General features: G+C 56.5%; 1 protein-coding gene across 2 annotated transcripts in view; it reads left to right on the forward strand.

Moving 5' to 3' along the window:
* The window catches only part of LOC111160455 (tubulin folding cofactor D), a 152839-nt gene that overhangs the window by 105381 nt on the left and 33988 nt on the right, over positions 1 to 13470 (forward strand). For both annotated transcript variants that reach the window (XM_022523596.1, XM_022523597.1), the window contains exons 17-21: positions 161 to 246; positions 4844 to 4924; positions 9555 to 9628; positions 11089 to 11206; positions 12884 to 12944. In XM_022523596.1, coding sequence (XP_022379304.1) covers positions 161 to 246; positions 4844 to 4924; positions 9555 to 9628; positions 11089 to 11206; positions 12884 to 12944 — 420 coding nt within the window. The remainder of the gene's footprint in view (positions 1 to 160; positions 247 to 4843; positions 4925 to 9554; positions 9629 to 11088; positions 11207 to 12883; positions 12945 to 13470) is intronic.

Raw genomic sequence — 13470 nt, forward strand, 5'->3', positions numbered from 1 at the left:
TCCAGCCCGACATGGGCAGTCTGTGAGCTGTCTGCTGCTGGTCCCTAGCGTGTCTCTGTCGTAGGTGGGAGTGGGGGTGAACGTGGCCATTGACCTTCTGGAAATGCCGCCCCGCAACGCGTGTCATTTGTCCTCTTCTCCCTCTTGACTCTGTGACCAGGGCACTTTCCCTCACGGAATCGACATTTTGACCGCAGCGGACTACTTTGCTGTTGGCAACAGAGCTAACTGTTTCCTGGTTATAAGGTAAGTCGTTCATTTGTCGCAGAATGTGGTTCTCCCTGGGATGCGCAGGTCAGAAAAATCTCCAGTTTTTTTCTTCCCCCTGGAAAGTCTGCTAGGAGTAGATGTTATTTACATGACCGAAATTTGTGTTTCCTGCTGAGCAGACTGGGTGCCTAGTGCGGGATTCTGTTTACATGAAATTACAGAAAATGCAAACTAGCCCAAAGGGACCGCGGCAGGCCGGGGAGGCCTGGGGAGGGCGCGGGGTCGGCTTCCTTCTTGACGGGTGCTGCAGGGTCAGGCGTGATGACGCGAAGCAAGTGCTGTCTCTGGTTACCCTCCTCCCGGCCCGCCCCGCTTCCTGCTGTGGCCACAGCCGCACCCACCCGCCGAGAAGGGACTGTTGCTCCGTTTGTTCCTTCTAGTAGAACAGTGCTTCCCGGGTGGAAGGGGTCTCTGGCTCGTTGGTGTGATGCGAGTAAGCAGAGGTATCGGAACAAAAAGGTCGGGGGCCGACACGTGGCATCGCCACCAGCGCTGCGGACCCGGGTCAGACTTGCACCTGCGTGGCCGGTGCTCTGGGGGGCACCTTGCTCTCAGCTCCACGTGCAGCACCAGCCTGGGACAGGCCTGCCATATCCGTGCCGTGTCGCCGGGAACACACGTTAGCCCTTCTCCGTCCTCGGGACAGACCCTCTAGCACCTGTGCAGACGTGCACAAGTTACTTTGCTCTGTGACCAGCAGGCACAGGTTTTTTTTAAAAAAAAAACATAACATTTGGCCTCTTTCTCAGAGTCTTAGACTAAACACACTATTTTTAGCATCATTCCCATCTTTTCTCAACGTCTAGTGGCTTTCTGTGTCTTATCATTTCTTTCCTGCCTTTGTTGTTGTTGTTGTTAATATTTGAACATCTGTTTTAATGTGGAGAATTTTTCCACTTTCCCCTGAGCTTCCTGGGTAAATTAACCAGTTTTTTGCTTTGGTGTTTTTTTCTTGTCACTGAGGTTTCTAAGCTGGTCTGAGACTTGCATGGAATCAGTCATGTGCTTTTCACGCAGACGTTTGGTGAAGGCTAACCCCGTGTGGGGCGTGGTCTTTAATGGTGCCTGTGGTGCTCTCAGTGTGCGCGCGAGCGGGCCGGTGAGCACAAGTCCGGCGGTCATGGCGCCGGGATCTGTGCGCCCCTGGGGGGCTCTCCACGCCAGCCAAGACAGGGCAGACACGCAGGGTCCTGCCGTCAGCCTGGACCGTGGAGCGGGCGTGGGGGCATGAGAGGGAACGGTGCTTTTGTTGGTGGAGTGCCTAGGGGTGGGGCAGCTGGACCCTAACTTGTTAAGACGCTGGCACGCAGGTTTCCAGGATGGTGGCATCACGTGCGTCCGGCAGCCACCCCTCGCCGGGGCCCGTCCTCCTAGTTGTAGCCGTGCTAGTGACTGTGTAGGAACAGCTCCGGAGTCTGCGTTTTCCTGACGACCGGTGGCTTTGAGCGTCGTTCAGGGGCTCCTTTGATGCGTCTTTTACCTGTTTATCGGGTTAATTGTCTTCTTGCTGAGGATTCGGGAGTTCTTAGTGTATTCCGAATATGAGCCCTTCCTCAGATGCACAGTCTGCAAAGGTTTTCAATTTCGTCTGTGGTTTGTCCCTTCAGTACTGTGTGTTCCTGAGACCGACCCTCTAGAGCAGTCCTGTTTATTTTCGTACCTGTTTTACGTCTTACGATCTCCATGTGGGAGGATTCACCCACTGAGAATGTGGGTTTTGGCCGATGGGCGGCTACCACTGTGGTCAGCGTGGGGCGTGCCTCCCTCACTCCAGAGAGACCCTGAGTCCCGGGCCCTGGCAGCCCTGACCTGCGTCCTGGGCCCGGAGTCCACTGTCTCTGGAACTGATGTGAACGGAGTCATGTGGTGCATTGGCTTTTGTGTCCTGGCTTCACTGTGTTCCTGAGTTCTGCCGTCCCCTGCCCTGTCCCCCATTCACTGGCTGGTGGCCGCTCAGGCCCCTTTGATGTCAGCATGTGAACTCAGGGTGTTTCTGTCAGGACACAACCAGTGGTGGTTGGCATTTCCTGTCGTGCGTGTCTTGCTTCTGGAAGTTTCTCAGCAGATCGCCGACATCTGTGGGCCTGTGCGTGCTTCTTGAAACACATCTTGTTGTATTTTGCTTTCCAGTAATTGCACATTCCTGTCGTACGAATTCTTCCACCTGAGGAGCCCTCGGAGCGAGCTGTCTCCTTCTCTGCTTCCTAGCTCAGCATACGGCTTGCCACCCGCACAGTCATCTCCGTTTTGCTTCTCCTACTGTCTCCTTCCCTGCATCCGCCTGATGACCTAGTTCTGTCACTTCTCTGTCCCCAACAGCCCTCAAAGGCTCCTCATGCTGCTGATCCCCTCAGCTGTTCCCGTGGCCCAGCTCTTACTGTCCTGACACCGGCCCGGCCCTGCCCCACCACCCCTGCTGACACCCTCCTTCACTCCACACTCGGCCTCCAGGCGGACCCTGAGCGCTCAGGCAGTGCTGCTCCCCGAGGGGCGGTTTGGACGGGCGTCTTTCCGCGGTCAGCTCTCCCTTGGTGCCAGAGCTCGACTGGAACCGGGGTGGCTGGCCTCTGTCCGTTTCTTCCTTGAGGCCGCTGGTCGTGGGTGCCGGCCGGGGGCAGTCCTGTCTGGCAGTTCCCGGGACCCTTTGGTAATGGGGGTCCTAGGGTCACATCTTGGCTCCTTTTCTGACAGTTTGTCCACTGCCCTGGTATTTCTGTTTTTCCTTCTGACTTTCTCTGTTTCATCACTGTTTGAGGGTCTCTCAGTCTCACTTCCCTCTGGAGAACCCTGTGCTCTTCTTTCTCTCACATCCAGAACAAACACCCTCTTCAGTCTGCCACCTCGTAGCACACGCATGTCCCCCAGCACCCGTGTCTACCCTGCGCGTGTGCACACGTCTGCCCACCTGGGACCCAGGAGCATCCACGTGTCGCCCCTTTCTTGGCTCTCTGTGCCGTCCGCCTCGTCTCTCGGCCGCCGTGTACCGCGTGCGCCGACGGCTCCGTCCCTGGCGGGCTGCGTGGGCTGCGCGGCAGCTGCTGACAACGTGTGGGAGCAGCTCGGCACGTACAGGTGTGTTTCGGAGTAGGAAACGCCAGGGCGTGGGTCTTGAGGGGTGTCTTGTGTCCGGTTATCCCTGGCGTCCTCACCGTCCTCAGTTCCTCGGGTTGTCGGTTTGTGTCCCGCAGATGGGCGTGTTGTCCTTCTTCCGCGCACGCCGAGCGGGGGTGCCCGGTGCACCGGCTTGGCCCGGCTTAGGTGCTCACCGCGGAGGACGTTGTCTGGCGCTGGGAGATGAGGAGGCGGCGCGGGGGCTGTGCGCCCTGTGCTGACGTGCAGCATGTGCGTGGAACCTTCTCCGCGTCCTGTCTCTTCGGTGTGGACAGAGTGGCATCTCCTGGCCCTCGGCCTCTGTCTCGCCGTTTGCTGTTACGTGCGGTGTGAAGGGAGTGTTTGTGCTCGTGGTGTTTCTCACGAGTGTGGTCACATCTGAGTGAGCTAGCCAGAGCGGGAGTGCTGGGTCTTTATGTTTTCAGTTTCCTGTTCGATGCCAGTCCCTGCCCGTGGAGGCCGCGCTGGAAGGGTGCTCCTGGCAGTGCTTCTAGATGCTTCTAGATCCTTCCGACAGTGGCTACAGCCCTCTCCCCCAACTCCGGCAGTCTGACAGCCGGTCGGAGGTTTTCTTCCCGTCTCCCGTGAGAAGGAGGCTGAGCAGAAGCTGTGTCCATTTTCTTCTCTGTAAACTGTCTTTGAGGATTTTCCTATGAGGTGGTGCTATTTTCTTGTGGATTTGGAAGCTTTATCTTAAAGAAGTCTCTTATCTCATGTGATAACAATAGCTGATTTTTTTTTTTTTTTTGAGTTTTTTATCTTTTGACTTTGTTTATGGTGCGTTTTTCCTGGCAGACGGTTTTCTTGTTTGGTTACGTGCTTGAATGTACCAGTCTTTAGTGGGTTTTGAGTTGTAAGTAGAGAGGCCTGTCCTACAAGATTTTTTTCTTAATCGTCCTACAGTATTTTCACTGGACGTAACTTTTACTTTTGAGGCATGATGTACAGTCCGCCAGCTCTCCTGAGTGAGGGGCACAGCGCAGCGAGAGCGGACGGTGCGCACAGCGGGTGACCCGCTCCTCCACTGACCCTGCAGGCACGCGGCCTCAGCCCACTGCTGTGGTCACGGGTGCTGTTTGTGGAACGGCTCCTACGTGGAATCAGAAGGATTTGCTCTCACGTCGGGGTTGCTCGGCAGGCTGGTCTGAGCGCCGTGCGTGCTGTGTGGTGCGAGCGGTCTCCATCCCGGGGCTGCTGCTCACCTGTTCTAGATGTTTGGGCGCTTTTGATGTGGCGGCTCTGATGAATGAAGCTGCCGCGGGCTTTTGTCAGTCTTCATGTGGACCTTCAGCTTTATTTCTCCTGGGTAAATACCTACGAGCGGATTTCTGCACGTTCACCTTTACGAGGAACCACCCAAGCGCTTCTGCGCCCGCCTGTGCGATTTCACCCCTCAGAGCAGGTGTGCGGGGAGCGCCTGCTCCTTCCCATCCTCACCGCCTCTGCACACTGTCTCTTCCAGCATGTTTGTTGCCGGCTTTCCGGAGTACACACAGCCCATGATAGACCACCTGGTGACCATGAAGATCAACCACTGGGACGGGTAAGTTTCGTGTTTTCGTGCTCATCTCATTGATGATGTATTTTATTAGATTATCTGTCAGATAAGAGTTCTTCTTTTTTCCAGACGAGAGGTTAACTTGAGCTAAGCCTTGAGTTGGTCTCCTCATTGTAGATTTCCTATTTTAAGAGGATTTTTGCGAAGTGATGGGAGTTCCAGCCTTCACGCCTGACGTGCTGGTTAGTGGTCTGTCCAGTTTTACTTCTGGGGATCGTAGGTGTGCCGGGTGTGACGGGTGTGACGTGTTCCCACGGGGACGCTGTCACGTATGGTGTGTGATGGAGGGCAGGAGCAGCCTCCCCAGGCACTCCCACGGTGGTCCCGTCCTCCGGCGAAGCCCTGTGTGGCTGCTCTGGCCGACAGTCTTCTCCGTTGTCTCCTCGAAGCTAGCAGGCTCTGGCGGCTTTTCCTGATTACGCAGCACTCTCAGGGCTGGAGCGTTTCGCTAGTTCACTGTCCCTTCAGGGGAAGGGCTCCCTGGGCGACCCAGAGCACAGAGTGTCCATGCCGCCAGCTGCGGTTCCGCCTCTGGGAGGACAAGATTGCTTGTGGTAGGAGGGCTGGGTGCGGCTGCCCGTGCAGACGGGGCCTCTCACGGCGGCAGGTGCCTGCAGATGTGAGCCGCTCGGCGGGCTGTGCGCCTAGAACCCCAGCTTCAGGCTGCGTGTCACTTGGAGAAAGTTCTTTCCGACCTGCTGGGGAGTGTGCTCCAGCTTCTGCTAGGGCCAGTGCCGTGTGTGACGAGGCTCTCCTTGGGCTCCGGGCGTCTCCAGGAGCAGGAGCACCTCCGTGGGGTGCTTGTGTGGGCTTGGCCTGCCCACCAGGAGGCCCCTCTCTTGGTTTCCTTGCCGCGATCTTGCTAAGAGTTGGGCCAGTTTCTGACACTTGAGGCCTAACTGCAGAAATTCTCATAATTAGGACGAGGATCCCATGCACCGAACCTGGGAGAAATCCACTAATTTGCCCACCGGTCAGTAGGGTATTGAAGACCAGAATGGCACGTGCATTACTACTACCCGTGGTGTTGGACTGGACTCTTGAGCTGTTGAAACCTCCAGCCGAGGTCGGAGAGTTCTCGCGCAGCAGTCCTGAAGCGCACCTTTCACGTGTTTTGGGCCTCCCTGGGCAGCTGCATTTACATTTATAATTGTCCTCCCAGCGGGTCGGCCCTTGATCATTATGACGCGTTCTTCTCTGTTTCCTGTTAGATTCTTGTCTTAACGTGTGATTTGATACAATTGTGGCCTAAGGGTCAGCGGACTTTCTTTAAAGGGCCAGACAGTAAACATGTTAGGTCACTGTTGCATATATTTTCTTGTTTCTTCTTCCTTTGACCTTTTAAAATGTAAAGACCATTCTTAGCTTGGGGCCTTACCGGAAGAAGGGCAGGGGAGCCCTCGTAGAGCTGCCTACCTGCTGCCCTTTGCTCTCAGCCCGTGCGAGTGCCTGGGGTCCTGCGTTGGTACCCGTGCGGACGAAGTCTGCCTTTTGGGGGAGGCCTTAGTCCCTGCGCGTTTCGTGTGATCGTCAGCACGGTTCACTTCCTGCCTGTCGTCTTGCTGTTTGTTTTCTATTTTTTTCTCATGGCTTTTGTTTTGTTAATTTTATTAAAAAAAAAAAAAAAGATTCATTGTGGACATTTTGTTTTTAGAATAAGGTCTGAAAACAAGAAAGTTTTCAGGGTGTGTGAGCCGCAGCGTGGAGGGGAACGTTGTCTGGTCCTCCTTTCTGTCAGGTTTGGAGACCCTCAGGATGACGTCAGCGAACGCGCTCCAGCACACTGGGTTTCCTAAAGCATGGTGCGGCCTTGTCGTCCTAGGGCTCTTCAGAGGTGGAGATGTTTCTGCGTCTGTCTCTGGTCCGGGTTCTGTCAGTGAGGAGATGGCAGCCGGAAGTGCACAAATGGGGACTTCCCTGTTCGCTGGTTAGCACATGGCTGGCTTATGGAGAATGCGGAGCCTGTGCAGAATTCTTCAGGGACCCTGTTGTGTCGCGTGCCTTGACTGGTACAGGGATTCTGTTTTACCTTAAATAGTATCACTTTTAAGAGATATTGGTCCGTTCTCGGGTTTCTTTTTGAACGTTTTCTGACGCCCAAAATAGTTTATAGATGAAGATAAACGTAACTTAAAAACTTTTTTGATTACGGGAAGAAGACGTAATCTGTGCCGTCTGAAGCACTTTCTGTGTGCGGTTCAGGAGTGTTACACACATCCCTTGTTTTGCACACGTTACCGCCATTCATCTCCAGAATTTCTTCATGTTGAAAAACTGAAAGTCTGTCCCCGTTGAGCAGGGACTCGTCCTCCCACCCCCTCCTTTAGCCCTGGCGCCCATCGTCCTACCTTCCGTCCGTAAGAATTCGATTCCTCCGGGGTCCCGATGTAAGTGGAACTGTACGGTGTTTGTCCTTCTGTGACTGGCTGACCGCACCGAGCATCACCTCCTTACCGCGCGTCCGTGGTGTAGCAGGTGAGGGGATTCCCTCCGTGTGAGGGTCGAGTGACACCCACGGTGTGTACTGACCGCCCTTTCCTCGCCCGTCCTCTGTTGGCGGACCCGGGGCTGCTTCCACCTCTTGGCTGTTGTGCAGACGGCGGCCGCGGGTGGAGGTGTGCAGATCTCGCCTCAAGACCCCACTTCCAGCTCCTGCGGGTAAATGCCCAGGAGTGGAATTACTGGGTCATGTGGTAACCCTATTTTTAGCGTCTGAGGAGCCCCCAGAACCATCCTGGTTTTCCCGGTGGCTCTGCTGTCTTATATTCACACCCCCACCCGCCCCGCTCACAGCTTCAGTGTCCCTGACGTGGCGATCTCAGCGGACATGAGGCGCGGCTCGTGGCTCTGCTGTGCGTTGCCCTGGGGACTGTTGGCAGCGAGCACCTTCTCGGGGGTCAGTTGGCTACTTGTGTATCGTCTTGGGAGACACGTTTCAAGTCCTTTGCCCGTTTTTTAATCCAGTGCTTGTTTTCGTTGTTGACTCATGGGGGTCACGTGTCCGGCGCTGCTCAGTTTCCAGATACGTGGTTGGCAGGTGTTTTCTCCCACCCCGTAGGCTCTGTTGACGACGTCCTTTGGTAAACTGAAGTTACAAATTTTAATGCAGACTTACTTATCTATTATGTTTACCCATTTTTACTTTTGAAGAAGTGGTTTTTTTCAAGAGATTTTATTTATTTATTTGACAGAGAGAGAGAGAGAGATCACAGGTTGGCCGAGAACCAGGTAGTGGGGGAGGGAAAGCAGGCTCCCCGCTGAGCAGAGAGCCCGACCTGGGGCTCGATCCCAGGACCCTGGGATTCATGACCTGAGCCGAAGGCAGAGGCTTAACCCACTGAGCCACCCAGGCGCCCCCCAGTTTTTACTTTTGTTGCTTGTGCTTTTAGTGTCAAATCCCAGAAGCCATCATTAGATCTAACGTCAGAAGCTCTTCCACTCTTTTCCTTGGAGTTTTGTAGTTTTAGGTCTTCTGTTTAGGCCGTAAAGACAGCGGTTTTAAGTAGGGAAAGGTGGTTGTGCTTGACGTGGCACTAACTGGGCAGGACACATGTAACTGTACCCGTTGGAGTGGCCACCCTCGTGGCCTCCCTGGGGCTTTCTCTTGCTGAAACAGTTGGTTCTCTGCTCTGAGACCCGTTAGTCGCTCATTCTTCAGAAACAGCTTCCTGAACATTGACCAAATATTTCTGGGGGCTGCGGGGGTGCAGTGCTGCTTGGCTGGTGTTACCGAGTGGTTAGTGTTGGGCATGGTGGTCGTGGGTGTGTGGTGTTGAGATTCTTGGTGCCTGAGACATCCCTGCCTCCAAGAACTCTGGTTTGCTGTCAGCAGTGGACACCCTAAGCCGGACCTGGGGGCCCAGGAGGGGTGGGACGTGGTCCTGCCTGGGTCCGTGGGGGCTTCCTGTTTTCATGTTTCTGTGTTCACTCCGTGCTGATGGATATCAGATGGTTAATCTTCAAAACACGAAAGTCCTCTTTTGCATGTTTGTTTCCATCTCAATGTTCTTGTCCTGTTTCCGTGTTGTCCTGTCGTCACCCAAAGCCTTGTCGTTACAGTGATGACTGCTTTCCTCCTCCGTGTCCTCCTGGCGTCTAGTGCCTGGGGGGTGCATGGGGTCAGGGTTTGATCAGAGGCCATCTGGCCCCAGTGGGCTCAGGAGGGCCTCGAGGTCCCACTCACCGGCCCTGGGGGCTTCTTCTGTCGTTTGATGGGCTGAGCACGCCTGCTGTGTTTTGGTTGGAGTGATGTGTGCCTCCCATCTGTTAGCTTGAGCCATGCGACAAGGCTCCTGGTCCTGCCAGTGTGGGTTTCCTGTGGCTGTGCCCAGTACTCCTGTATTCTGAACCCTTGGGGTGTGGGAGGTTGGAGAACCCGGAGACGGAGGCAGTGCGCCGTGCAGGCCAAGCTCAGGCCTCCGTTTGGCGAGTTTGCTTGTCGGTGTCTGTTACAGTCACAGGCGCTTACTCGTTTGCTCGTTGGTGTTTGTTTTGTTGGTGGTTTTGAGCGAGTGGGTCATTGACACTCCCGTGCTCTGTGCTCTCTTCACGAGTGCGGTAAAGCTCGAACCATCAGAAGGAAGGAACTGACCGTCGTCTGCGTCCCTCCCTCCAGGGTCATCAGAGAGCTGTCTGCAAAGGCTCTGCACAACCTGGCCCAGCGAGCTCCTGAGTACAGCGCCACTCACGGTAGGTGCGCCGGCGTCCTGCTGCCGCCACACTCGCGTCGGCTGTGCGCGTGGCGGGGGTGGGGACGCGCCCCGTGCTGGGGTCCGGTCCGGACGGCTGAGAGTGACGTGTTTCTGTCTCGCTGAGAAGTGTGTGAATGAAGGACTGGTCTGTGCTTGGTCGGGGACAGGACAGAACCAGATGTCATGAGCGAGGCGGGCCTGTGGGCCCTGGGGAGCTGACGGCTTCCGTTACGTGCCTCATGCATTTCAGGAGCAGCTTTTGTGGATGTTGGTGGTGGTGAAGTGACTCACAGTGTAATAAACTGACCATGAGCTGCTTCCTGGCAGCCCCCGGCTGTGGGACTAGCCCGCCGTGCTGTTTGCCCGCTCTGCGGGAGGGGGGATCCGCCCGGTCCGGGGTGATCACGCCTGTTATCCTTAAGGAAAGCGCCCGTGTTCCAGAATAAATAAGCGTCTCATTTCAGCGTAGGGAACCGTATTCAAAGTGCTTTAAGTCACGCTTATTCCCACTGTCACTGGGTAACTGGTGGTCATGCTGTGTTCTTTAGGGGTTACTGATTTCACTTCTGGGTGCCCCTCACACGTCTGGGCCAGTAGTTCCTAAAGGCCTTCGGCTTCATGGTCTGTTCCTGAAATGGGCTGGCGGGGTTCTATCACTTACCTGTGATCGGTCATCTTCATGGCCCGAATGAAGGGGCGCTCGTCCTTTCTTCCTGGTTGGAGAGCGTTAACAGGGCAAGGGGTGGCCCCGGTTCTTGAGCTCTGGCCGTGGCCGGCTGCCGTGTTTGAGTGCCGCTGGGGTGCCGCTGGGGTGCCGCTGGGTGCCGCTGGCTTGGACGCTGGCTGCTTCTCCAGCCCCCGCAGCAGTGCCTCTGGGTGTTCAGGGAGGTGGAGGCTCAGAGGGACACGGTCTTCCAGGTCGGTGGGGCACAGGTGGTGTGGACGTGACTCCTTGCGGGTACCCTACCAGCCCGTAAGGGGACTCTGCTTTCTGTTCCCAGAGCACCACAGTCACAGATGCATCCTTTGCCCTGAGCCGGGGCGGGGGCGGGGCGGGGGTCATCAGGCTCCCAGGCTGCACATGCCGCACTGCTGTAGGGGCCTGCCGCTCTGCCTCCGTCCTGCTCGGTACCCAAGGCAGAGCAGCTGCTGGCCATTTAGCTACAGCAGAGACTGGTTCTCTCTCTCCACTCTGTCGCTGCCCTGTGTCTTGGGGACCTGGGAATCGGGGAGCTCCCCCTGGCGCCCCCCTACCCCCCGGCCCATTCTGCTCAGTTCTCTGGGTGCCAGGGAGGGTTTGGCGTGTTGACTCGGGTTCAGTCGTGGCTGTTGCGCTCGTGGCCCTTACAGAGGTCACTTTCCCTGGGTGTGTCTCCCCTCTGGATTCTGAGTCTGTGAGTCTGACACGTTACCCTCCGTGCACTTGTTGACATGTAGTCTGGCCCTTGTCCTTTGCAGTGCTTCCACGTCTGCTGTCCATGACGCAGAGTCTGGACTTGCACACGCGGCATGGAGCCGTGCTTGCCTGTGCGGAGGTTGCCCGTGGCCTGTACCGACTCGCGGTTCAAGAGGGCAGGTAAGAGAAGTGCCGCGGTCCCATGGAACCACCGTGGTTGTGAGCTGGGAACCCCATCCACCTTCATGTCTGTTTATCTGTGACAGTGCCACCGGGTCGTCAGATTCCTGTGTTTTAGCTGATGGAGCTTTTAGTGTCTCTCTCCTCCCACGAGCCGTGCCACCTCTCCAGCTGAGGGCACTGATGGCCTTAGGTGTCAAGTCACTATTTCCTTACGTCTCCTTGTCTTTCTGGGTATCGAGTTAGGTTATAAAAGCAAGGTACGTTTTCAGAGAGGGTAGGGAGTGGGCCGTATAATCGGTATTCTTTGCTCATTAGGACTTTCCATAATTTAGAATACCAGAACATAGAAGTGGTAACATTTCCACTGAGAACTTTTCTTGCCGGTGGAGTTCTTTCTTTCTTTTTTAAAAGATTTTATTTATTTATTTGACAGACAGAGATCACAAGCAGGCAGAGAGAGGGGGAGGCAGGCTCCCTGCTGAGCAGAGAGCCCGATGCGGGGCTCGATCCCGGACTCTGAGATCATGACCTGAGCCGAAGGCAGAGGCTTAACCTACTGAGCCACCCAGGCGCCCCTGGCTGGCGGAGTTCTAACAAACAACGGGGGAGCACGTGCTGTTGGGCCATCAGAGTGGTCCCAGACATGCTGTGTTTTCTAAGTTTGTAGGGCTACCATCTGGGTTTCTACTTCTCTTTCCAGCCAGCTTTTCCACAAAAGCAAGAGCTCGCAGCACACCACGTGTCCCCCACCTGTGCTCTGGATTATAGTTTGAGGAGCGCTGTGTTTTAGTCCCATCACATCACTCTGGATGATTCCCTGGGCAAGTGAGGCAGGGTGCTGGCGACTAGCCCTGGAGATTTGGTCGGGTTCACCCCTTTGTGCCCCACAGCCTAGGCACACACTGTCGAGCAGCTTAGGGACGTCCACGTGGGGGTGAAATGGCACCTGTGGGCCAGGCCGAGGACTTGGTGTGGATGGCAGTGCTCTATGCGGTCGAGCGGAGCCCAGGCGAGAGGCAGAGCTCTGCCCAGTGCAGTGGCACAAGACACACCAGGGCCTGACAGCCTGGAGAAGCTGCCACAAGGGCAGGTCAGAGACACCAGCGCCCGGGCTTTTTCTGGGGACTAGGACATGGGCGGCCTCTGTCTGGGGTGGACCCACACCCCAGACTCCCAGAAGGAAGCAGGTTTCAGCATAAGCCACTTGGTTTGTACCAACAGTCTAGGCACAGAGAGTCCCCCTTCACAGGGAAGGATGGGAGGCCTCCTGAGATCCAGGTTCCTGGACGCAAGCTGAGGGCCACCTGTGCCTTTCCAGGGCGGCAGTGAGGCCACTGTGTGAGCTCTTTTCTGGTCACCAGGGCCTCAGCTCAGCATCGGACAGTCATGTGGGCTGCTGTGTGGCTCTGCGGGTCTCGGCTCTCCAGCAGGGGCTCCTTTTGTCCCCATCCCAGGGCTGTGTCTGTCGTGGGCAAGCTGCTGCACGGGTCACGGCTTTACGGGAAGGCCCATACACCTGCCTCTCTGAGGGGGCGCTGCTCTAGGGGGTTACGCTCTGCACGTGTTCGGGGGAGCTGGCTGGGCACCCGGACAAAGTGCAGACCGTTCCGAGCCGCGGCTCCTTTGGTGCTTGTAGTCCTCAGGATCTCAGTTGTTGTATTTGAACCCCGGCAGGCCCGTCGCAGGCTACCTGGATGGAGCGGCCGTGCAGGGCCTGAAGCAGATTCACCAGCAGGTTTGTGCGCGGCCTGCCAGAGTGCCCTTTCTGCAGGTCCCCTGGTACCTGGGACGGTCCCCTGCCCTTACAAGCCCTCTCCCCTCTCCAGCCCCGATGGGAGCCCCAGGGAGTGACGGGGACAGGTCCCTCTCAGATCAGTCCTGGGGCCCGTTGCTCAGAAGCAGGTTTCTTCTTTGGCCTCACTGGCGGCTCGTCTGGGGTCGGGGGCCTCCTGGAGCCGGCGCTGCTCGGGGCAGCGCAGCTGACAAGGCCGCTCCTCCCTGGTGCTCGTCTTTCTGAGCTGCCTGGCTGTACTGGTCCCCTGGGAGCCCAGCGACTCTGGCGTGTCCCACGCCTCTGTCATGAGCGTGGCCTGTTATCGTGGAGGCGGCCCGTAGAATAGCGTGATGGCCTTGACTCCCGCCTGTGCCTCCGCAGTGGGACCGCAGTCTGGATGGGCACCCAGCATCTGTGTTGGCACATCTCAGGGTTGGGGGGGGGGGGGGCGTGTGTCCATTTGTGTGGGTTTTTGAGATTTTCCAAA

The sequence above is a fragment of the Enhydra lutris genome, unplaced genomic scaffold, assembly GCF_002288905.1.
Source record: "Enhydra lutris kenyoni isolate GAN:26980312 unplaced genomic scaffold, ASM228890v2 scaffoldscaffold75, whole genome shotgun sequence".
Classification (NCBI taxonomy): Eukaryota; Metazoa; Chordata; class Mammalia; order Carnivora; family Mustelidae; genus Enhydra; species Enhydra lutris.